General features: G+C 42.9%; 1 protein-coding gene across 1 annotated transcript in view; it reads right to left on the bottom strand.

Annotated features, from left to right (window-relative positions):
- Window positions 1-26123, bottom strand: part of ERAL1 (Era like 12S mitochondrial rRNA chaperone 1) — a 54505-nt gene extending 28382 nt beyond the window's left edge. The window contains exons 1-6 of the mRNA XM_040338531.1: window positions 25983-26123; window positions 17413-17577; window positions 12152-12279; window positions 7680-7757; window positions 7226-7272; window positions 2393-2454 (exon numbers count right to left, since the gene is read on the bottom strand). Of these exons, the coding sequence (XP_040194465.1) occupies window positions 2393-2454; window positions 7226-7272; window positions 7680-7757; window positions 12152-12279; window positions 17413-17577; window positions 25983-26049 (547 nt within the window). The 5' untranslated portion in view covers window positions 26050-26123. The remainder of the gene's footprint in view (window positions 1-2392; window positions 2455-7225; window positions 7273-7679; window positions 7758-12151; window positions 12280-17412; window positions 17578-25982) is intronic.
- Between the last annotated feature and the right edge of the window lie 825 nt (window positions 26124-26948).

Here is a 26948-nt window from a genome sequence, read left to right as displayed (position 1 = left end):
GATAGGGCAGAGGAGTACGGGGAGGACACTGGGATGGGAGCACAGCGGAGACACTGGGATGGGGGAGGAGATCACAGGGGGGACACTGGGATGAGGGAGGAGATCACGGGGGGGGACACTGGGATGGGGGAGGGGAGTACGGGGGGGGCACTGGGATGGGGGAGGAGATCACAGGGGGGACACTGGGATAGGGCAGAGGAGTACGGGGGGGGGCACTGGGATGGGGGAGGAGATCACAGGGGGGACACTGGGATAGGGCAGAGGAGTACGGGGGGGGGGCACTGGGATGGGGGAGGAGATCACAGGGGGGACACTGGGATAGGGCAGAGGAGTACGGGGGGGGCACTGGGATGGGGGAGGAGATCACAGGGGGGACACTGGGATAGGGCAGAGGAGTACGGGGGGGGGCACTGGGATGGGGGAGGAGATCACAGGGGGGACACTGGGATAGGGCAGAGGAGTACGGGGAGGACACTGGGATGAGGGAGGGGAGTACAGGGGGGACACTGGGATGGGGGAGGGAAATACAGGGGGGACACTGGGATGAGGGAGGGAAATACAGTGGGGACACTGGGATGGGGGAGGGAAATACAGTGGGGACACTGGGATGGGGGAGGGAAATACAGGGGGGACACTGGGATGGGGGAGGGAAATACAGGGGGGACACTGGGATGAGGGAGGGAAATACAGGGGGGACACTGGGATGAGGGAGGGAAATACATTATATTTATTTATTTATTTATTAGGGATGCAACTAACGATTATTTTCATAATCGATTAGTTGGCCGATTATTGTTTCGATTAATCGACTAATCGGATAATCTTAAAAAAAAGTGTGGTGTACAATTTAGTTAATAAGTAAATAAAAAAAAGGCAATTTATTATTAAATATCCATATGCAGTGGTAAATATAAATAACCAACTACAGTAATTGTAATGCCTTCTATTACCTCCACTTTCTCTGGGTTCAGATGCTGATCTTCCCTGCAAGGAGTTTTTAAAGTGATTTTTTTTTTTTTAAACAAACTTGTTATACTTACCTGCTCTGTGTAATGGTTTTGCACAGAGCAGCCCAGATCCTCCACTTCTGGGGTCCCTCACCGATGCTTCTGGCTCTTCCTGCCTTCAGAGTGCCTCAATAGCAAGCTGCAAAGTATAGTATAGAGCGCCCACTATAGCAAGGTAAAAAAAACTTCTGCCTTTAGAACCACTCACTTCCTGCCCAGGACTACATGTCCCATGAGGCATTGCTCCTCACACTTTCACATTCACAAATTCTCAGGCACTTAGTGACATGTATGGATGGTGTACTGAGCTGTAGGTGTGCTGCACGGTATTTCCTGATATGTAAACAAAGAATGCATACTATATGCAGGCCAGCTAATCAACTGGCCAATTAACCGATTATAAAAATAGTTGTCAACTATTTTCATAATCGATTAGTTGTCGATTAATCGATTAGTTGTTTCGGCCCTAATTACTGTATATATTATATATATATATATATATATATATATATATATATATATATATATATATATATATATATATATATATATATATATATATATATATATATATTTGTAACTGTCCATTTCGGTTTTTGGCCAAGTGCATCAGAAACTTTGGGATTTCGGTCATGAATTTTCAGCGCTACAAACAAGCATCTTCTAATTAGTACAATTAAAGAACCTATAACCCCCATAATAGTGTTCTAGTTCCTTAAAAGAAGAACCAAACAAGACAGCAATGCCTGCATGCAGAATAAATGCGGCTTTGTATTCAGATCATTTTTACCCAATATCGTCTTCTGTCATATTAAAGAAATACAGCATTAAAATATACTTCAGGTGCAGTGATGCAGATAAATATATTTACCGACTTAGAATACGATGCATATTCAATAAGGCCCTCTTCATACTGCAGGTGTAGTGTGTAATTTATGTCTAAATAGTACAAGGCAGGAACAATCTCAATATCCCAGCTCATGTAACTGTCACAGTCACAGAATATGAGAAGAATGAAGCCTCTCACTTATGATTTCATTTGCAATTCTAATCGGCCTTCCGCAGACATTCACTAAGCAGGCGGCTCCCTTTAACGCTCCTGCTCAGTTCAGAGCCTTGTGGTATTCTAAGCCTCTTGCTACAATTTGTACTGGCATATATTCCCGTCATTAATCTCCACATCTTTTATTCAGGCCAGGTATACAGTGCTCTATTTTGCATATATAGCAATATATTTCTAATAGGTTTCCCCGTACATCTGCTGCGCACCAGTCAGAACAGGTTTTTGGCCCCGGGAGATAAGGCAATGTATTGGCGTGGTGCTCAGACTGACAGTGACCTTCTCATAACCCACAGGCAAAGTGTAAATAGGAGAATAACCGTACCCACGTCGGCCAACTTCACCGACTCCCACGGGTCGTGCCGAAGGGACTTCTCCAGGTTATGCCTACAAGTTGATAGACAAGAAAAAAAAATTAAAGCGCATGGGTCCCTGTCCTCTGTCAAGTATAAGTGCAGGAGGAAACACATTCCTAGACTCCATTCCCCATTATACTATGAAACCCAGAGATAAACAGTTTAAAGGTTTTTAAACGCAGTTTATTTTTTCTTCACATATCTTTAGGGCTTAGCAACCAGGGCCGGACTTGCCATTGGGCTTGACTGGGCTCAAGCCCATGGGCCCTGCCCAATAGGGGGCCCCGGATGGCAACCCCCTTTTAAAAAAAAAAAATAATAATTTAGGGGTCCAGAGGTCCCCAGACAGCACCCCCCCCCCCTTTATTTATTTATAAAAAATATGTTATATATATATATATATATATATATATATATATATATATATATATATATATATATATATATATATATATATATATATATATATATATATATATATATATATATATATATATATATATATATATAAGGAGGGTAGCCATCCGGGGCCCTAGGGACCCCTGGGCCCTTTAATAAAAAGAAAAAAAATCTCTGGGCCCTTTAATAAAAAAAGGGAGCTTGCCATCCGGTGCCCTTGGGACCTCTGGGCCTTTTAATAAAAAATAAATACAAACAAAAATAAAAAAAATAAACATTTATAAAAAATAAAAAAAGGGGCCCTGGGGACCTCTGAGCCCTTTAATTAAAAAAAAAAAATATATATATAAAAAAAAAGGAAAAAAAAAATGAAATTTTTTTTTTAATAAAAAAAAGAGGGGGTTGCCATCCGGGGGCCCTTTAATAATAATAATATTAATAATATATATATATATATATATATATATATATATATATATATATATATATATATAATGCTGCAACCTGTGATCACAGGTACCATAAACCTACATAGCAATCCAAAAAACACCCCCACTTGTTACAATGCCCATCATCAGTAGCATCGTAGGGTCTGCAAATCTTGGTTCCTAAAACTGCCTATTATTCTAGAACTGTCCCAAGCTGCAGAGTAGCCAAACATCATAAAGAATCCATAGAAGGGTCCAGCATTTCTGTTAAACGATATCTAATCTCACATTAACCTTCTCTACACCATACATTGATTCCCTGCCTGCTGCAAAGTCCTAAAGCCAACATGAATACAAACCTATTGATCAAATATGTATATATTATTGATTTTTTTGCTTGGATGGAAGCCTTGTGACAAGAAAGGACCATGTGGGTGTTAAAGAAAATAGCAGTTTATGAATTCAGTTCTCAGGGCCGCTCTGTTTACATGGTTACAGAAAGAATCATAAAAATCCGATGTTGTAGGAAGCATTAAGCCTTACAGAAAAAAATAAAAATAAATGCAGTCGGCCAAAACAACAGAATGCAAAATGCAGGATTTATACAAAGCACACATTAATAAAGTGTTTGTTTCCCCAACACTTCATATTCCTAATATGTGCCTGCTGTACCATGTACTTGTATGATAACGTATCCTGTTCTCTTTGTATTGCTTCCTTTATGTGAAATCCCTGGTGTTCCTGTCAGTCCCTCTGCTTTCCTATTAAAAACTGGCCACACTAAGCAGGAGAGCACAGCGTGGTCAGTTCTGTAGCTAAGCTGGGAACTTAGCCTGTTGTTCTCCAATTATTAGACTTGTTATGACACGCCCACGATGCACCACCATTCACTTGAAAGAGCAGTGTGGCTGCTGCTTCTCCTCCCCCAGCTTTTATGCCGACATCTAGTTAATTTGCGCTGGGGGAACACAACAGCTTTCATTTGAATAGCTGTGTGTTCCCTGCCGTGTCTCATGTATAGACACTCCCCCTTGCCCAGAAACTTTGACAGACAGATCACCCGTCCCAGGATTGGACGTGTGATCTGTCTATCAAAGTGCCCGGACAAGGGGGAGTGTCTATACATGACGAGGTGCGGCGGGGAACACACAGCTATTCAAATGAAAGCTGCCATGTTCCCCCAGCGCAAATTAACTAGATGTCGGCAGAGGGGGGGGGGGGGGACTTGGCTTTCTCTTAGGGGACACAAGGCTGCATTAGGGACATGGCTGCATCAGGGACATGGCTGAATTTAGGCACAAGGCTGAATTTAGGCACAAGGCTGAATTTGGGGACACAAGGCTGCATTTAAAAAAAAAAGTATCGGTAATGGCGAGTACATGAAAAAAAGTATCGGTACTTGTACTCGGTCCTAAAAAAGTGGTATCGGGACAACCCTAGCGCAAACCAATCAATATACGCTTATTGCGATTTTTTTTTTAACAAAAATATGTAGAAGAATACGTATCGGCCTAAACCGAGGGAAATTTTTTTTTTTTTTAAATTGGGATATTATTATAACAAAAAGTAAAAAATTGTGTTTTTTTTTTTTCAACATTCTGTCTTTTTATGTTTATAGCGCAAAAAATTTAAATCGCAGAGATGATCAAATACCACCAAAAAAAAGCTCTCTTTGTGGGGAAAAAAATTGATAAAAATATAATTTGGGTACAGTGTTGTATGACGGTGCAATTGTCATTTAAAATGCGTCAGCGCTGAAAGCTGAAAATTGGTCTGGGCACGAAGGGGGTTTAAGTGCCCAGTAATGAAGTGGTTAAGTTAGAGTACATGCACATGCAGTTTTTTACTTTCGAACCCAATTATACCGCAGTCTGATCGAAGACTAATGCCGCGTACACACGATTGGAAATTCTGACAGAAAAAGTCTGATGGGGCCTACACATCGAACTTTTTTTGTCAGAAATTCCGACCGCGTGTACGCGGCATAACACTGCCTCCGCGTATTAACAAATATCTCTATACATTAACCCATTCATTCACTTGGGGACAGATTTATAAAACAGAGAATGTAACATTCACTGCAAGTGAATTCCTCCCCTACTACCATTACCACTTTGCAATCTTTGGTGCATTTTTAACCTTGGGACCTTACTTACTGCACAGATCCATTACTGACATGTGTGCCAGAGCTACATTAGCCAGTAACCAATCTTACCAGCGTCTGAAATTGGTGGCTGCATTCAGGATTTTTAAAACCACACACACACACACACACACACACACACACAGTTCATCTGTTTTTATAGTGTGGGAGGTAAACCAGAATACCCAGAGGAAACCCCCAGAAGCACAGGGAGAACATGCAAACTACCTGAAGATACTGTCCTGTTTGGGATTCATACCGAGGACCCCACAGAATCAATCATTTAAATAAAAATAAAAATGGCAACACGTTTTTGCATTCATCTTGAACAGTGTAAGTGAGCGGTGAAAAAAAAAAAAGTGTCCCAGTGAGATTTCTCCTCACTTCCTGTCGTAAATTCAAAACAGAAATTGTGAGGTAATCCCTCCAAAATTAGGGAGTCATTGGTTGTCATCTGGGTCACCAGAACTAGTGTCCCCATTGAAACATTTCCCCTATATTTCGGTTCAGGTGATTTTCTTTCACATTCACTCTTGGTAATAATGGCAAATGGGACAATGTAGATAGGGTGAATGTCCCTAAAAGGTACTCAGACAGTAAAAAAAAAAAAATTAAAAGTGGAGATGTCGGCAGCCAAAGCCGATCAGTCGCTCGGCTCTCACATATGTTCACATATGGCAGTGTGAACTGCCGTGCAAGTCGGGTGCGATGCGGGAACCCGCAGTGGATTCGCAGTGTTCCCACATAGCACCTATGTGAACCGGCACTTAGACAGGGTCAGTTCGGTTTGTTGCAGGCTGGCAAGTGAGCTAGGATTTTTTGTTTGTTTTTTGACCAGGAAAAGATACACATGCTGGGGCAGGCCGGTGTCCTGTCGAATAATGCCCGCCCAGTACTGCGCATGCGCAGTACGGAGCCGCCAAAAGCCACTGAACATCAGAATTATCGATCAGCTGTAGACGGCGCCTGCGCCCAATAGCAGACATTGTGCCACACGCTCCCGATGCTCGTGCAAGTCTGCATGGGACGGATTTCTTCATGATGGGCACGTGTGAGGGGCGGATGCCTACAGAAGGGGGGGTATTTGCTAGTGTTTGTGTTAGCCAATATTTGTTTAGGAGATGTTTGAGTTTCGTCAAAAAATTCTGCCCCCATCTTAACAGCACTGCCCATGATTACAGAATACGCCCCCCTTCTGTAGGCATCTGCCCTTCACATGCGCCCATCATGAAGAAATCCGGCCCTTGCAGACTTGCACTAGCATCGGGAGCGTGTGGCACAATGTTGGCTATTGTGCGCAGGCACCGTGTACAGCCGATCATAAATTCCGATGTTAGGAGGCTTTCGGCGGCTCAGTACTGCGCAAGCGATGCACATGCACAGGACCAGGCGGGCATTATTCATCAGGGGGCATTTCAAGTCAGAACACCGGCATGTAATTTCAATAAGCTCATGATATAGTCACCAGCAGTATGGCACGAATGCGCATTTAGGGCCAGTTGGAGCAAAAGTCGATGTCTGCCTTTGCAGGCTTCACGAAAGCCGAGTTATATTAAAGAAGATAAACTAAACATGAATTAATGATTGATATAATGAGATTAACTGAACTGTTGAAAACTGCAAAAAAGGAAACAGACGCCTGCTCACACTTCTCAACTGAGAAACATTCTGACCCATGTAAAAAGTATGCATGTGGTGGAGAAGTGATCAGAACAGATCCCAGCAAAGAGAGTAAATAACATAACATGTTACAACCTTTGTGTCCTATATACACCATCTAATAAAATAACAGAATACCTCCTTCAATGCAAGTGTCGGAGAGAGTGCCCTACCTTTTTGCTTTCACGGCATTGACCATACCAGGTGTGTCAAGGAGAATCTGAAGAGGAAAATAAATTTTACAATTTTACCATCGCATGTACAGAACATAAACTTAAAACATGTCCTCTATCGGTAGTGACACCAGAATATTTTTTTTTTTATTATAGAGGATGAGAACCAATATGGAAGTGATTTTGCAAGTGTAGGCATCAGCTGTTTATGTTAAAGTTGCAGCATTTTTTATGCTATTTTTTTCAAATAAATTTTATCATGCAAAAAGCATAATTCAAGTTTAATATTTAATCTATATTCAGCAGCATAGCTCCTGATGTTCTGGACTCTGGACCCATTGAATGTTTTGGCTTCATGGCCCCCAGCCAGGAGATTGGTTGCAGATGCTGCGATTCCTGTTTCTACCCCAATGTCTCTATGAACACACATAAAGAGATGCCAGTGTGCACTTACCACTTGTGTGTCGCTTTCTGTAATGACACCCTGTGCTTGGCAGCGAGTAGTGTGCACTTTACTGGACACTGGAAACAGCTGTAAAAAAATAAATAAAAATAAATATTAAAGAATAGTGAATAAAAAGGGTACAAATATCAGACAAGATGTCTTCAATGTTATTATTCCTCTACAAATACCTTCTTCCCTTAATCAATATGTTACCCCAACATTTCATATTCCTGATATGTGTATGCACCATGTAGTTCTGTTAAAAAGTATCCTGCTATCTTTGCCTTGCTTCCTTAGTGTGAAGTACCTGGTGATTTTGCCAGTCCCCCTGCTTTCCTATTTTTAACTGACCATGCTAGGCATAGAAGCACATCCTTCTCAGCATAATCAGTTTTCTAGTAGTGCAAGAGAATAGCCTGCCTGTCCTTCAATGATCAGACTTGTGTGGACACCCCCTCCATACAGCCATTCACTGGGAAGATTAGTGTAATGCCGTTTCTTCACCCCCACCTCTTCAAAGCCCTTTACATGGCCGAGAACAGAGAATTTGTAATCACTTCTATAAAAAAAAAAGTTAATACAGTGCATCCGAAAAGTATTTACAGCACTTCACTTTTCCTACATTTTGTTATGTTACAGCCTTATTCCAAAATTCATTAAATTAATTATTTTGTGAAAAATTCTACAAACAATACCTGATAATAACAAGTGTGAAAGAAGTTTGTTTGAATTCTTAGCAAATCCTTTAAAGATAAAAATAAAATTTTCTTGTGAAAAAAAAAAAGATAAAAATAAAATAAAAAATAAAAGATCCCATGTACATAAGTATTCACAACCTTTGCTCAATACTTTGTTGAAGTATCTTTGGCACCAATTACAGCCTCAAGTCTTTTTGAGTATGAAGCTACAAGCTTGGCACATATATTTTTGGGCAGTTTCTCCCATTCTTATTTGCAGGACCTCTCAAGTTCCATTAGGTTGGATTGGGAGCTTTGGTGCACAGCTATTTTCAGATTTCTACACAGATGTTCAATCGGGTTCAAGTCTGGGCAACTTAAAGACATTCATAGAGTTGTCGCATAGCCACTCCTTTGTTATTTTGGCTGTGTGCTTAGGGTCTTTGTCCTGTTGGAAGATGAACCTTCGCCCCAGTCTGAGGTCCAGAGTGCTCTGGAGCAGGTTTTCATCAAGGATGTCTCTGTACATTTCTGTATTCATCTTTCCCTCAACCCCGACTAGTCTCCAAGTTCCTGTTGCTGAAAAATATCCCCACAGCATGCTGCTGCCACCACCATGCTTCACTGTAGGGATGGTATGGGCCAGGTAATGAGCAGTGCCTGGTTTCTTTCAGATTTGACACTTGCCATTCAGGCCAAAGAGTTCAATCTTTGTTTCATCAGACCAGAGAATTTTGTTTCTCATTGCCCGAGAGTCCTTCAGGTGCCTTTTGGCAAACTCAAGGTGGGCTGTCATGTGCCTTTTCCTGAGTAGTGGCCTCCGTCTGACCACTCTACCATACAGGCCTGATGGGTGGAGTGCTGTAGAGATGGTTGTTCTGGAAGGTTCTCTCCTCTCTCCAGAGGAATGCTGGAGCTCTTGGTCACCTCCCTGACTAGGGGGGGGGGGCGAGGGAGGAGAAGGAGAAATGCTACCTATGACCCAAAGAACACCATTCCCACCGTCAAATATGGAGGTGGAAATATTATGCTTTGGGGCTGTTTTTCTGCTAAGGGGACATGACTATTTCACTGCATTAATAGGGACAATGGACGGGCAATGTACCATAAAATCTTGGGCGAGAACCTCCTTCCCTCAGTCAGGGCATTAAAAATGGGTCATGGATGGCTATTCCAGCATGAGAATGACCCAAAACATACAGCCAAGGCAACAAAAGAGGGGCTCAAGAAGAAGCACATTAAGATCCTGGAGTGGCCTAGCCAGTCTCCAGACCTTAATCCCATAGAAAAAATATGGAGGGAGCTGAAGATTTGAGTTACCAAATGTCAGCCTTGAAACCTTAATGACTTGGGAGGGGATCTGCAAAGAGGAGTGGGACAAAATCCCTCCCGAGATGAGTGCAAATCTGATGACCAACTACAACAAACAACTGACCTCTGATTGCCAACAAGTGTTTTGCCACCAAGTACTAAGTCATGTTTTGCAAAGTTTTTCGAAGTGATAGTACACTTGTAAGAGCATAAGATAAGTCATCTGCCTATTCTGCAGTTTCAGATCTGCCAATACAAGTTTCAAGGATTCTTGTATGATACATGTGGCTCCATCGACCCTAACCAGGGCTCTCTTCCCCGGGGGCCCCCTACATGCGATACACTTCCTTGTATTCAAGATAACCCCTTCACCCTCCCCTCCCCCTCCCTTTTTTTTTTCTTTCCCTTATCCCCACCCCTCCTATTCATCTTCATCCTTCCTACCTTATCCCCCTCTCCCTTATTACTTCCTTTCCCCTCTCCCCTATACTTCCCCCCCCCCCCCCTTCTCCCAATCCGCTCTGTTTCTATCTGCTTTTCTGTCCCCACCCTACCTCACTACTCCATTTCCACTCCACTATTCATTTGAATTTTCATCACTGGGTGTTATCACGTTTTCTGCACCAACCTTCTTTATTCACAGCCCGGGCCTAGTATATTAATTATTTTTCTTACTTCACCCATCTGATAAGTAGGTCCAGTCGTCCATATGCGTGCCCCTTGGTCGCCATCCGGGACCCCATGTGGTGGCAACTGCCCTCCTCGCTTGCTCTGGGGGGGGGGGGGCTTTTAGGTGAGCAGCTGAGTCCTTTGTTCCCCAATTTATCTTTTGCAATTGTCGTTTATTATATAACTGTTTGACGCCTGTCTTTTTAATTTTAGACCTTCTTCTGATGAAGCGGCTGAAGCCGTGAAACTAGCAAAGATGTTCGATATGACTTGCAACCCACTGTTCTTCTCCCACTCCTGGGGACTACTACATTGGTGTTTTGTTGGTTGTTTAGTTTTTTTATTCTGTACCCTCCCATTGTGTCTTTATTGATTTTGTATTCAATAAAAATGTTTATAAATTTACCTGTTCATTTTTACATCTTATACCTACGTTATTAGTACCGCGATAGTCCAATCATGGCCCAAAAACCCCCCTTTACTTGGCTCTCTGGTTTGGGGACCTTAGAACCAATTTCTCTATATTTATACCCTGGATGATGGTATGCCCCCTTTAAGAATTTATTTATTTTGTACCCTCAGAGGTTTTTATATCGATTCTTGTATGATGCTTGAAAAAGAACACAGCTTAACAACTTCATGCAAGACACCTATAATTTAAATGGATATTAAAAGTAGAACTATAGGCAAAACGTATTTTTTCCCCCATTTTGGATATAGCAAGGGAGGGTTATAACCGGTCAGATTTTTTGTCCCATTATTTTTAAATTCCCACCCCCACTCCTTTTCTGAAGTCATGTGGTTACTTTTCTGGATTTTGACTGGATGTTAGTGATCATAGCAGAATTCAGTGTAAGAAATACATAGGAGAAAATGCATGTTGACAAGGGTAGTGTAGAGGAGGGCAGGGAGAGTCTACTGACATCACAACTCCACCCACCGAGCTCCAGACAACAGATCCACCTACATCTGCAGTTTTTCAGGTCTCATAACAGAGGGGAGATATTTGACAGGGAAGTATACATGCAGGAGGCATCTACTGTGTTTCCCCCGAAAAAAATAAGACCTAGCGTTATTTTCCAAGAGGGCTGCAATATAAGCCCTACCCCGAAAATAAGCCCTAGTTTAAAATGTTTGTAACATCCTATAATCCACTCTATTACAGTAGTATATAATGTACAATGTGTGTGTTTCTGTAATATAATTGCGGGAAAGAGAGCTCCGGCGGGTCACAGAAGCGCTGAACGAAGGTATTTGGCACAATTATATTACAGAAACACACACACATTATACATAGGATTACAGTGGATTATAGGATTTTACAAGCATTTTAACTCCGTTTACACTGGGGATTCCTGTCAGGCAGGGAGAGAGAGGGGGAGAAAAGACAGCACATTACATGGTAAGACCTACCCCGAAAATAAGCCCTACTATGTCTTTTGTTGTTAAAATTAATATAAGACCCAGGCTTATTTTCGGGGAAACACAGTATATCCTTATAGATCAGCACTATGGCAGTAGTTTAGAAAGGATGAGAGTGGGTTTACATCCACTAACGATTCTCCACCTAAAGCCAAAAAATAGCTAAAGTCTGATTTTGGAAGTACTTGCTCAATGCACTATAGACTGGCACTAGCAGGCAAAGATACAATGACCTGCATGCAATAAGCTTTTATGTAAGCCAGGGTTTATCTTTTGCAAAGGCAGCCTATTCTCTGTGCCAACTTCCACTTACAGTGCTGCATATAAAACAAAACAAACACACGTCTATGTAATCCTCTTGAATAACTTATATACAATGCATTAATGAGACGAATTTGATACCTTTCTGCCAAGTAGCTGATTGGATAATGTTGATTTTCCAGCATTCGGGGCCCCTATGACAGCAATTTTAAGGGTTTTGGGGCTCTCTGGTTGATCTGGGGTATGTCTTAATAAACCGTCTTGATCAGCTGTGGAGATAGAAGGAAAATAATTTACTAAACAAAATTGCATCAAAATCAACTAGATTACAGAGAAGAAACCATAAAAGCTCCCTATATAGGAAAGTTTTTCTTCCTATTGACTCAAGGTCTTTGATTAAAGCAACCAAAAAAATAACCACAGCGAGTTTTAATATTTTGGCTTTCTTAAAGCAGAACTCAAGCCTCAATTTCAGTCTTCCACAGATGTACAGGCTCCTTTCCTGGACTGAAATGGCTTACTCCAATTTCACTGAACACTGTTAGCGTCTCACACTGTGCATTAACCGCTTCAGCCCCGGAAGATTTTACCCCCTTCCTGACCAGAGCACTTTTTACAATTCGGCACTGTGTCGCTTTAACTGACAATTGCGCAGTCATGCAACTTTGTACCCAAACAAAATTTGCATCCTTTTTTCCCCCCCACAAATAGAACTTTCTTTTGGTGGTATTGGTATCACCTCTGCGGTTTTTATTTTTTGCGTTATAAACAAAAGAACAGCAACCATTTTGAAAAACAAAAAAAACACAATCTCTTACTTTTTGCTATAATACATATCCCAGTTTTTAGGCCGATATGCATTCTTCTACATATTTTTGGTAAAAAAAAAAAAAAATTTAAATAAAAATCGCAATAAGCGTATGTTTTTGATTGGTTTGTGCAAAACTTATAGCATCTACAAAATAGGGGATAGAATAATGGCATTTTTATTTTTTTACTAGTAATGGCAGCGACCTGATTTTTATCGGGACTGCGACATTATGGCAGACATATCGGACACCTATGACACATTTTGGGGACCATTGGCATTTTTACAGCGATCGGTGCTATAAAAATGCACCGATTACTGTAAAAATTTCACTGGCAGTGAAGGGGTTAACTATGTTCCCTAAAGTGTGTTCTAACTGGGGGGGGAGTTGGACTGACTAGGGGAAATGACAGATCGCTGTTCATACATTGTATGAACAGACTTTCACTCATTTCTCCCCTGAAAGAATCGGGAGCTCTGTGTTTACGTCTGTCACGAGCGATTGCGTGTGCCCGGCGGTCATCGCGCCCGCTGGGCACTCGCATCGGCACCCCCTAGAGGCTACAGGGCGAAGCAACGTAACATAATGTCGTTTCGCCCAGCCGAGCCATGTTGCCGCAGTAAAACTGCGGCGGCTGGTCGTCCAGTGGTTAATAACTGAAGCAAATTAGGAAGAGCGCCCTTATTTCCTCCCAGTCTTACTGTCCCTGGAACACTTTTCATTTATTGGATATTTGTTCTTTCAATTAAGTACACTCAATTACATGTGTGCGTTCTCTAGGATGGCAACCTGTCTAGGAATGCCTACTCCTCCAATCTGATATCCAGCCATCAAGGCAAGTTTTTAAAGCAACTGCAAATAAATAACAAAACATCTAGGGTTGCCTATAACAACTCCCAATCGCTGACATTGTGCCTGACTGCTAAGCAGTGACATAGCGCATAGCAATTCTAATGGGAAATGGCTACACAACCTATGCACACATTACACATTTTCTGACATTAACAGCTTCAGCCCCGGACTTTTGGTGGTCAAAGACTAGGCTACTTTTTGCGATTCGGCACTGCGTAGTTTTAACTGACGTCCTGCGACGTGGCTCCCGAACAAAATTGACGTCCTTTTTTCCCCCACAAATAGAGCTTTCTTTTGGTGGTATTTGATCTAAATTTGATTTAAAAAAAAAAAAAAAAAAAAAAAAGAAGAGCGACAATTTTGGAAAAAAAAAAATATATATATATTTTTAAATTTTTGCTATAATAAAATAAAATATCCCCCAAAAAATATATAACATTTTTTTCCCCCACAGTTTAGGCCGATACATATTCTTCTACATATTTTTGGTAAAAAAAAAAAAAAAAAAAAAAAAAAAAAAAATCGCAAAAAGCGTATGTTGATTGGTTTGCTCAGAATTTATAGCGTCTACAAAATAGGGGACTGTTTTATAGCATTTTTATTAATATATTTTTTTTACTAGTTATGGAGGCGATCAGCTATTTTTATTGGGACTGCGACATTATGGCGGACACATCGGACACTTTTGACACTATTTTGGGACCATTTATAGCGATCAGCGCTATAAAAATGCACCGTTACTGTAAAAATTACATTGGCAGTGAAGGGGGTTAACCACTAGGTGGCGCTGCAGGGATTAAGTGTTCCCTAGGAAGGGATTCTTACTGTTAGGGGGCGTTGCTACATGTGACACGTCACTGATGAACATTCCCGATCACAGGGAATGGTCATCAGTGACAGTGTCACTAGGCAGAATAGGGGAATGCCTTGTTTACAAAAGGCATTCCCCTGTTCTGCGCTTGCCGACCACAATCGCGGGCCTCTCAGGAACATCGAGTTGCGGGACCCGTGGCCGAACTCGCAATGCACGCGCGCGCCCGCTGGGCGGCAGATTCAAAGGGACGTACCTGTACACCAATCTGCCTGCCTGTGTCATTCCGTCGACGTAAATAGTCGTGCGGCGGTCGGCAAGCGGTTAAAAGGGGAAATACTGTTTTGTTCACCATAAAGTAATTTTTGCTATTGTATTAACATATACACTACTGTGTAAACGTTTTAGGCAGGTGTGAAAAACGCTGTAAATTAAGAATGCTTTCAGAAACAGAAGTATTAATCATTTATTTTTATCAATTAAAGCGGGGGTTCACCCAAAAAAATAAAATTTTAACATTACAGTCATTCGAGTTGTCAGAATGACAATCGGCTGTTTTTTTTTTTAATTTATCCCCGTACATACCGTATTTTTACCGGCGGTTCCGGGTATGTCTTCTGCGGGACTGGGCGTTCCTAATTGATTAACAGGCTTCCGACCGCTGCATACTGCGCGTCACGAGTTGCCGAAAGAAGGCGAACGTCGGTGCGCAAGCGCCGTATAGAGCCGACTCGCAGTCCGGCTTCTTTTGGCAACTCGTGACGCGCTGTATGCGACGGTCGGAAGCCTGTCAATCAGTTAGGAACGCTCAGTCCCGCAGAAGACATACCCGGAAGCGGCGGTGAAAATACGGTATGTACGGGGATAAAATTTAAAAAAAAACAGCCGATTGTCATTCTGACAACTCGGCTGAATGTAATGTTAAAAAAAAAAAAATTCTGGGTGAACCCCCCCTTTAAACAAAATGCAAAGAGAAGAAAAATATAAAATCAAAAATTTGTTGACTTTTGGCTTCAAACCAGCATCAATTCTTAAGGCCCATACACACGATAAGAAAATCGGAAGTAAAATGTCCGACGAACGATCTGCCGATTTTTGGATCGTTAGCACGGTGCTTTAGGCAGCCGATTACGAATTTACGGATGACAAAAGTTTGATGTGAAGGCTATAAAATTTGTCGGATGTGAACACAAAACATCCGATTTTCATTAGTACAGTTTTTGTCCAAAAAAAAAAAACACATTACATCACTTCTGAAGTTGAATGAGATGGTCGGATGAGAATTTTCGTATGTTGAGTAACCTCTTCACTTTCAATATGAGACTAGCATGCAAAAAAAAAAAACAACAACTGAAAATTTGTGCGATAATCTAAACATGTGTACCAGGCTTTATACTTGCACACTGTCAAGGATTTTGTAGGATTAAAGTTAGGTGTATGATTAACCAATTATACTAAGCAGGTGCCAATGATCATCAATTTTTTTTTTTTTTCTTAGAGCAACTTTCTCAAATTGTAATAGACAGGCCCATCGCATCTATCCAACTAAACCATACTGCAGCAAACTTATGTAGAGCATTGCGAGAGAGGTACGCATGTTTCCCAAAAATATTATATTTATTCACTTCAGATTTCCACTCATCTACTGATGGCGGAGTAGAGGATACCCATCATCCATTTCATATGCAAGTTGAAACATCATTAAAGCGGTGTTTCACCCTAAAAAACAACTTTCTAGCATGTCATTCAGCATAGTAACGCGAGCTACAGTATGCCTTTATATTTTTTTTTGGCGCCGTACTCACTGTTTAATCGCGTAGTAAAGTTTCAGACTCCCCGCGGGGAATGGGCGTTCCTATGCAGAGGGCTCGTGATTGGCGGCCGGCTATGGCGCGTCACGCTTCACGAAAATAGCCGGAGTAGGTCTCGGCTCTTCACGGCGCTATACGGCGCCTGCGCACAGACATCGGAGCTGACTGCGCAGGCGCCGTGAAGAGCAAACACCTATTTCGGCTATTTCCGTGAAGCGTGACGCGCCATAGCCGGCCGTCAATCACGAGCCCTCTGCATAGAAACGCCCATTCCCCTGAAACTTTACTACGCGATTAATAACAGTGAGTACGGCGCCAAAAAAATATATAAAGGCATACTGTAGCTCACGCTATTATGCTGAATGACATGCTAGAAAAAATAAAAACATTTTTTAGGGAGAACCCCCGCTTTAAAAAGTGTTTGTGAAGCCAATATTTTTTTCTTCTATAGTTTCCTCTGATATATAACAGTAAGCTCCCCAGTGGATGGCATTTATAAAAATATGCGGTATAATAACTTACTTCAGAGCCCTGTTCAGCCGACTGTGCGCTGGTCTCCTGTCCTGATGCGAGTGCTGCAGGGGAGGTGCTGGGAAACCCTCACCGACATCAGCCGAGGACAGAAGGTGCTCAGTCACGTGAGCACCTAGCGGCACTCTGAAGTAAGCTATTATACCGCATATTTTTATAAAATGACATCCCCTGGGGAGCTTACTGTTATATATCAGAGGGAACTATAGCAGAAAAATAACTTTATTTTTAGGGCAGAAGGGGAAGATTTGGGAGCCGACAGGCAGGGAGGGAGAGGAGAACTGAGGGAGACACAGACACAGCAGAGCAGGGCTGCGGATGATGAAGGTACATACTCTGATCACGGTGTCAGGGCTCAGCAGCCCTGATATATCATTGTCAATGTACAGGGGGGAGGGTATAGCCAGGCAGGATCAGCCAGGTGTTACAGGGGGCAAAATGACAGAGCACAAACACTGTGCTGTATAACATGCTTTAAGGGAACAGGATCAATTTATTTAAATTTTTTGGGGGTTAAGAAAAACTACGAATAGGTTTTGTAGCCATATACCCTCCCAGACAGTAACAGGAAACATTTGTAGTTTTTACCTTTATTAAAGGAAACGGCTGGTGGCTGTGGAGTGAGACCTTCTTCTGCGGGCTGCTCCTGGCTCATCCCCAGCAAACTCCCCATAGCAGAGTCCTTTCCATGCAGACAAGCTGCAAACGTGGCTATCCTCAGAGGCTCCTGCTTCCTTACAAGTATGACACAGGCTAGAAGCAGAAAAATGAAAGTTACAACAACCTGTAAAGTTTGTAAAAATCAGTGGTAGCAAATAAAGTATTTTACAGGTCAACTTTCTTACATAATCTGCCTTCAGATATAACAAGGTTCTGGGCATCTTTGAAGTACCACAGGTGCAGTACACACTTACACAATTAAAACATTGCTAACTGCCTGGCTATTGTGCATTAACACAAACCGTTTACAATACAATTATGGTAGGTGCCATTACTTGCCTCTTTCTGAAAATGTTTAGTTGCCTGGCTATTACACTGACCCAATAGCTTTAAAGAAGAACAGTACTTTTGTACAATTATCCTTTAACCACTTAAGACCCGGACCAAAATGCAGGTAAAGGACCTGGGCAGTTTTTGCGATTTGGCACTGCGTTGCTTTAACTGACAATTGCGCGGTCGTGCGACGTGGCTCCCAAACAAAATTGGCGTCCTTTTTTTCCCACAAATAGAGATTTCTTTTGGTGGTATTTGAACACCTCTGCGGTTTTTATTTTGTGCGCTATAAACAAAAATAGAGCTATAATAAATATCCCCTAAAAATATATAAAAAAAAACAAATTTTTTTCCTCAGTTTAGGCCAATACCTATTCTTCTACCTATTTTTGGTAATAAAAAAACAAAATTGCAATAAGCATTTATCGATTGGTTTGCGCAAAATTTATAGCGTTTACAAAATAGGGGATAGTTTTATTGCATTTTTATTAATAATTTTTTTTTTACTACTAATGGCGGCGATCGGCGATTTTTTTCGTGACTGCGACATTATGGCGGACTCATCGGACAATTTTGACACATTTTTGGAACCATTGTCATTTTCACAGTGCTATAAAAATGCATTGTTTACTATGAAAATTACAATTGCAGTTTGGGAGTTAACCACTAGGGGGCGCTGAAGGGGTTAAGTGTGACCTCATATGTGTTTCTAACTGTAGGGGGCGGGGCTGGACGTGTGACGTCATTGATCGTCTTTCCCTATATCAGGGAACAGACGATCAATGACAGCGCCACAGTGAAGAACAGGGAAGCTGTGTTTACACACACCTCTCCTCGTTCTTCAGCTCCAGGGACCAATCATGGGACTCCGGCGGCGATCGGTCACAGAGCTTCGGCTGGGCACTTAAAGAGGATGTACAGGTACGTGCTTGTGCCCAGCCGTGCCATTCTGCTGACGTATATGTGCAGGAGGCGGTCCTTAAGTGGTTAAAAGACCCCCCACCAGGTTAGGAGGAGCTCCACAAATTTCCCACTTCCCACCCTGCCCTCAGACCATACGATTTGCCCTTCCATGGTAGTCGGATCAAGGTGTAGGTGCTACCTGTGTGGATATGCTGGAGTTATTTCCTGACACTCTAATAAGGAAGTGGCTTGGACAAGCTAGAAGACATCTTTATTGTTACAGAACAAGTTCAGTTAAAGGGGTTGTAAAGGTAAAAAAAAAAAAAATCCCTAAACAGCTTCCTTTACCTTAGTGCAGTCCTCCTTCACTTACCTCATCCTTCCATTTTGCTTTTAAATGTCCTTATTTCTTCTGAGAAATCCTCACTTCCTGTTTTTCTGTCTGTAACTCCACACAGTAATGCAAGGCTTTCTCCCTGGTGTGGAGTGTCGTGCTCGTCCCCTCCCTTGGACTACAGGAGAGTCAGTACGCCCACTAACACACAGCTCCTTTCTCTATCTGCAACGTAGAGAGTGTCCCGACTCTCCTGCTCGCCCCCTCAAGGGAGGGGCGAGCACAACACTCCACAAAAGGGAGAAAGCCTTGCATTACTGTGTGTAGTTACAGACAGAATAACAGGAAGTGAGGATTTCTCAGAAGAAATAAGGACATTTAAAAGCAAAATGGAAGGATGAGGTAAGTGAAGGAGGACTGCACTAAGGTAAAGGAAGCTTTTTAGGGGGGGGAAATTACCTTTACAACCCCCTTTAAATTAGATCATCCACTAAATGAATGAAAAGTGCCACTAAATCTTGTTCTCTGAAATGTTCAAGCTCCAAAAACACAAACACACACAAACACACACACACACACCTCACAAAAGTGAGTACACCCCCTTACAATTTTGTAAATATTTTATTATATCTTTTCATGTGACAAATGACACTTTGCTACAATGTAAAGTAGTGAGTGTACAGCTTGTATGAAAACCATGTATATTTGCTGTCCCCTCAAAATAACTCAACACACAACCATTCATGTCTAAACTAAGGGCAACAAAAGTGAGTACACCCCTAAGTGAAAATGTCTAAATTGGGCCCAAAGTGTGAATATTTTGTGTGGCCACCATTATTTTTCAGCACTGCCCTAACCCTCTTGGGCATGGAGTTCACCAGAGCTTCACAGGTTGCCACTGGAGTCCTCTCCCACTCCTCCATGACATCACAGAGCTGGTGGATGTTAGAGACTTTGTGCTCCTCCACCTTCCATTTGAGGATGCCCCACAGATGCTCAATAGGGTTTAGGTCTGGAGACATGCTTGGCCAGTCCATTACCTTTACCCTCAGCTTCTTTAGAAAGGCAGTGGTCGTGTTGGAAGTGTGCTTGAGGTCGTTCTGTTGGAATATTGCTCTGCAGCCCAGCCTTTGAAGAGAGGGGATCATGCTCTGCTTCAGTATGTCACAGTACATGTTGGCATTCATGGTTCCCTCAATGAACTGTAGCTCCCCAGTGGCGGTAGCACTCATACAGCCCCAGACCAGGACACTCCCACCACCATGCTTGACTGTAGGCAAGACACACTTGTCTTTGTACTCCTCACCTGGATGCCGCCACACACGCCTGACACCATCTGAACCAAATACATTTATCTTGGGCTCATTAGACCACAGGACATGGTTCCAGTAATCCATGTCCTGCTTGTCTTCAGCAAACTGTTTGCAGGCTTTATTGTGCATCATCTTTAGAAGAAGCTTCCTTCTGGGACGACAGCAATGCAGACCAATTTGATGCAGTGTATAGTGTATGGTCTGAGCACTGACAAGCTGAACTCCAACCTCTACAGCAATGCTGGAAGCACTCATATGTCTATTTCCCAAAAACAACCTCTGGATATGACACTGAGCACATGCACTCAACTTCATTGGCCGACCATGGCGAGGCCTGTTCTGAGTAAGGATGAGCTGCAGCGTGTTCCCAAAGCCCACATGTAGAGCCTGCCAGGAAGTCGGCACTGCGCTAATCACAGGCAGCGAGACATTTCCCGATCTCTGCAGCCGCGCATCGGGGTAATGCCTCACTGCCTGCGATTAGCGCATTTCCGACTTCCTGGCGGGCTCTGCACATGGAATTTTGTGAACACGCCGCAGCTCATCCTTAGCTCTGAGTGGAACCTGTCCTGTTAAACCGCTGTATGGTCTTGGCCACTGTGCTGCAGCTCAGTTTCAGGGTCTTGGCAATCTTCGTATAACCCAGTGTTTCTCAATTCCAGTCCTCAGGCCCCCCCAACAGGTCAGGTTTTCAGGATTTCCATTATTTTGCACAGGTGATTTGATCAGTTTCACTGCCTTAGTAATCACCACAGCCTTTTCATCTGAGGGAAATCCTGAAAACCTGACCTGTTGGGGGGGCCTGAGGACTGGAATTGAGAAACACTGGTATAACCTATGCCATCTTTAAGCAGAGCAACAAATATTTTTTTCAGATTTTCAGAGGAGTTCTTTGCCATGAGGTGCCATGTTGAACTTCCAATATGCGAGAGTGAGAGCGATAAACACCAAATTTAACACACCTGCTCCCCATTCACACCTGAGACCTTGTAACACGAACGAGTCACATGACACTGGGGAGGAAAAATGGCTAATTGGGCCCGATTTGGATATTTCCACTTAAGGGTGTACTCATGTTTATTGCCATTAGACATTAATGGCTGTGAATTATTATTATGTGTATGGCCGTGTTGAGTTATTTTGAGGGGACAGCAAATTTACACTGTTATACAAGCTGCACACTCACTACTTTACATTGTAGCAAAGTGTAATTTCTTCAGTGTTGTCACATGAAAAGATATAATAAAAATTACAACGTGCCTACTGAGAATGACAATTGCGCGATCATGCAACACTGTACGCAAACAAATTTTTATAATTTTTTTTCACAGCAATAGAGCTTTCTTTTGGTGGCATTTAATCACCACTGTTTTATTTTTAGCTAAACAAAAAAATACTGGAAATTTTGAAAATAAACACACACGTTTTCATAGTTTGTTTTAAAATTTTGCAAACAGGTAACTTTTCTCTGTCACTGATGTGCGTTGATGAGGCTGTACTGATGACGGGCACCGATAGGTAGCACTGGTAGTGCCCCGATTATCAGTGTACATGTCGCTCTTCTCTGATCCTCATGCTGACAGCATGAGGAAAAGAATTCTTGATCACCGGCATCTGTTTATTTTCGTGAATAGCTGTGGTTGGACACAGCTGATCACGTGGTATTGAGCCACTGACTGGCTATTTACCTCAATCTGTAATCGGCAGTGTCCAGAGGACACAACCACAGAGCACACCACCGTGAGCGGTCACATGACGGCATCCCAGAACTAAACGACCTTGCTGTAGCCTATTTGGCTATAGTGCAGTCGACAAGTGGCTAAGGTAAAAGATGTTTAGGCTTTACAACCACTTTAACCACTTAAGACCCGGACCTTTAGGCAGCTAAAGGACCCGGCCAGGTTTTGCGATTCGGCACTGCGTCGCTTTAACAGACAATTGCGCGGTCATGCGACGTGGCTCCCAAACTAAATTGGCGTCCTTTTTTTTCCCACAAATAGAGCTTACTTTTGGCGGTATTTGATCACCACTGCGTTTTAAATTTTTTGCGCTATAAACAAAGATAGAGCGACAATTTAAAAAAAAATGCTATATTTTTTTACTTTTTGCTATAATAAATATCCCCCAAAAATATATATATATATATATATATATAAAAAAAAAAATGTTTTCCTCAGTTTAGGCCGATACGTATTCTTCTACCTATTTTTGGTAAAAAAAATAAAAATAAAAATCGCAATAAGCGTTTATCGGTTGGTTTGCGCAAAATTTATAGCGTTTACAAAATAGGGGATAGTTTTATTGCATTTTTATTAAAAAAAAAGTTTTACTACTAATGGTGGCGATCAGCGATTTTTTTCGTGACTGCGACATTATGGCGGACACTTCGGACAATTTTGACACATTTTTGGGACCATTGTCATTTTCACAGCAAAAAATGCATTGTTTACTGTGAAAATGACAATTGCAGTTTGGGAGTTAACCACAAGGGGGTGCTGAAGGGGTTATGTATGACCTCATGTCGGTTTCTAACTGTAGGGGGGTGTGGCTGTAGGTGTGACGTCATCGATTGTGTATCCTTATAAAAGGGATCACTCGATCGATGCCGCCGCCACAGTGAGGAACGGGGAAGCCGTGTTTACATACAGCTCTCCCTGTTCTTCAGCTCCGGGGACCAATCGCGGGACTCCAGCGGCGATCGGGTCTGCGGGTCCCGGAGCTTCGGACCGGGTCGCGGGTGGGCGCGCGCCCGCGACCCACGGCTGGGTACTAGCACAGGACGTATCTATACGTGCATTTGCCCAGCCGTGCCATTCTGCCGACGTAAATGTGCAGGAGGCGGTCCTTAAGTGGTTAAATCCTGGACTCAACTGTTCAATTTTAGACAGTTTTTAACATCTTCCCTACCGAGTCATTGTAAAATGACGTCGGCGGGAACCCTCCCTCCCTCCGGGTGAACATCATATGAGGTCCCAAGCTTACCGGGGCGGCTAGGGGGCGCGCGCCTGATCTATCGCTCGGAACCCGGTGCGCATGCCCGCGATGTCTGCCGGGCACCCGCAATTACAGCAGGACCATGGTAAACACACAGATCCATGTCATGTCAGAGAAGAGGAGACCGATGTGTGTTCCCAGTACAGAGGAACACACTTTGGCCTCCTCCCCTTTGTGAGTCCCCTCCCCCTACAGTTAGAATCACTCCCAGGGAACATATTAACCCCTTGATCGCCCCCTAGTGTTAACCCCTTCCCTGCCAGTCACATTTACACAGTAATCAGTGCAGTTTTATAGCACTAATCGCTGTATAAATGAATGGTCCCAAAAACGTGTCAAAAGTGTCCGACATGTCCGTCGCAATGTCACGGTCACAATAAAAAAAAAAAAAAAAAAAAAAAAAAAAAAAACGCAGATTGCTGCCATTACTACAAATAAAAAAGCAAAAAATAAAAAATCCATAAAAAGCCCTTATTTTGTAGACGCTATAACTTTTGCGCAAACCAAACGCTTATTTCGATTTTTTTTACCAAAAATATGTAGAAGAATACATATCGGTCTAAACTGAGGAAAAAAATTGTTAAAAAAAATTGTGATATTTATTAAAAACAGCATTTTAGCTTGCACATGATTGGATGATAAAATCAGCAGAGCTTCTCGTCATTTCAAATCTTCCCCCAAGATCTAAAGTGACTGCACTTCCAAGTACAAAGTGGATTTGCCTTTCGTAAATAACCCCCACTGCGTTTTTTTCAAAATTGTCGCTCTTCTTTTGTTTATAGCGCAAAAAATAAAAACCACAGAGGCGATCAAATACCACCAAAAGAAAGCTCTATTTGTGGGGAAAAAAAACAAAGATTTCATTTGGGTACGGTGTTGCATGACCGCGCAATTGTCATTCAAAGTGCGACAGCGCTGAAAACTAACAATTGGTCTGGGCAGGAAGGGGGTTAAAAAATGCCCGGTATTGAAGCGGTTAAATCCTAGACTCAGCAGTCACTGAGGGATGTGCTCTAAGGAGAGCTGTCACTGAGGGATGTGCTCTAAGGAGAGCTGTCACTGAGGGATGTGCTCTAAGGAGAGCTGTCACTGAGGGATGTGCTCCAAGGAGAGCTGTCACTGAGGGATGTGCTCTAAGGAGAGCCACCACTGAGGGATGTGCTCTAAGGAGAGCTGTCACTGAGGGATGTGCTCTAAGGAGAGCTGTCACTGAGGGATGTGCTCTAAGGAGAGCTGTCACTGAGGGATGTGCTCTAAGGAGAGCTGTCACTGAGGGATGTGCTCTAAGGAGAGCTGTCACTGAGGGATGTGCTCTAAAGAGAGCTGTCACTGAGGGATGTGCTCTAAGGAGAGCGGTCACTGAGGGATGTGCTCTAAAGAGAGCGGTCACTGAGGGATGTGCTCTAAAGAGGGCTGTCACTGAGGGATGTGCTCTAAGGAGAGCTGTCACTGAGAGATGTGCTCTAAGGAGAGCGGTCACTGAGAGATGTGCTCTAAAGAGAGCTGTCACTGAGAGATGTGCTCTAAAGAGAGCTGTCACTGAGAGATGTGCTCTAAGGAGAGCGGTCACTGAGAGATGTGCTCTAAAGAGGGCTGTCACTGAGGGATGTGCTCTAAAGAGAGCTGTCACTGAGGGATGTGCTCTAAGGAGAGCTGTCACTGAGAGATGTGCTCTAAGGAGAGCTGTCACTGAGAGATGTGCTCTAAGGAGAGCCACCACTGAGGGATGCGCTCTAAGGAGAGCCGTCACTGAGGGATGTGTATTAAGGAGAGCCGTCACTGAGGGATGTGCTCCAAGGAGAGCCGTCACTGAGGGAAGCGCTGTAAGGAGAGCTGTCATTGAGGGAAGCGCTGTAAGGAGAGCTGTCATTGAGGGAAGCGCTGTAAGGAGAGCTGTCATTGAGGGAAGCGCTGTAAGGAGAGCTGTCATTGAGGGATGCGCTGTAAGGAGAGCTGTCATTGAGGGATGCGCTGTAAGGAGAGCTGTCATTGAGGGATGTGCTGTAAGGAGAGCTGTCATTGAGGGATGTGCTGTAAGGAGAGCTGTCATTGAGGGATGTGCTATTAGGAGAGCTGTCATTGAGGAAGGTGCTGTAAGGAGAGCTGTCATGGAGGGATGTTCTGTAAGGAGAGCTGTCATGGAGGGAAGTGCTGTAAGGAGAGCTGTCATGGAGGGAAGTTCTGTAAGGAGAGCTGTCATTGAGGGAAGTGTTGTAAGGAGAGCTGTCATGGAGGGAAGTGCTGTAAGGAGAGCTGTCATTGAGGGAAGTGCTGTAAGGAGAGCTGTCATTGAGGGAAGTGCTGTAAGGAGAGCTGTCATGGAAGGAAGTGCTGTAAGGAGAGCTGTCATGGAAGGAAGTGCTGTAAGTAGAGCTGTCATGGAGGGAAGTTCTGTAAGTAGAGCTGTCATGGAGGGAAGTTCTGTAAGGAGAGCTGTCATTGAGGGAAGTGCTGTAAGGAGAGCTGTCATTGAGGGAAGTGCTGTAAGGAGAGCTGTCATGGAGGGAAGTTCTGTAAGGAGAGCTGTCATTGAGGGAAGTGCTGTAAAGAGAGCTGTCATGCAGTGACCTGTGCCCTCCCCCGTCCTGTCATTGTGGTGATCACACCCCGCGGACACTAACCTGCTCTTCTCCCGAACTGTCCCCCGATACAGCCGGCCCTCACCACCCTGACAGCGACACCCAACATCCTTGTCCCGGATTACACTAGTCTCATGGTGAGCCCACGGGCGCGGCCATATTGGAATGTCGCCTAAGTGACGTCGCTAACGCAGCGTGTCATCAGACATCCGACGCCATTTTTAGTAGTGGCAAAACAACATCTTTAACCCTCTTGCTGTTGCGGTTTTATTCATAAAATTAGTTGAAAAAGGTGCCGGTTCAGTCAATAAAATGTCTTCTGTTATCTTTTCAGGCCGATTGTGCCAATTTACCGGCAGGAGTGATGATAATAATGATGTTATCAGTGCTGGGGGTGGGAACCTCTGACAAGCCAGGCTGGAAATGGATAATAAATCTTGGGGGATTCCCATAAAGGGGAGGGGGATCTGGTGCAGATGTGTATATTAACCAATCAGCTTCTAACTTTAGCCTTTTTCAATTAACCACTTCCAGACCTTAGGTGTTTTTCAGATTTGGTGTTTGCAGGACTAAAACATTTTTTTCTGCTAGAAAATTACTTAAAACCCCCAAACATTATATATATATTTTTCTAACACCCTAGAGAATAAAATAGTGGTCATTGCAATACTTTTTGTCACACTGTATTTGCGCAGCGGTCTTACAAGCGCATTTTTTTTGGAAAAAAAACACTTTTTTTAATTTAAAAATAAGACAACAATAAATTTGGCCCAATTTTTTTATATATTGTGAAAGATAATGTTACGCCGAGTAAAATGATACCCAACATGTCACGATTAAAAATTGCGCCCGCTCGTGGCATGGCGTCAAACTTTTACCCTTAAAAATCTCGATAGGAGATGTTTAAAAAATTCTAGAGATTGCATTTTTTGAGCTACAGAGTAGCTCTAGGGCTAGAATTATTGCTCTCGCTCTAACGATCGCGGCGATACCTCACTTGTGTGATTT

This window comes from Rana temporaria, chromosome 2, assembly GCF_905171775.1.
Source record: "Rana temporaria chromosome 2, aRanTem1.1, whole genome shotgun sequence".
NCBI classification, from domain to species: Eukaryota; Metazoa; Chordata; class Amphibia; order Anura; family Ranidae; genus Rana; species Rana temporaria.
The sequence above is the reverse complement of the archived record's forward strand: the minus strand, read 5'-3'. Positions and strand labels throughout refer to the sequence as shown.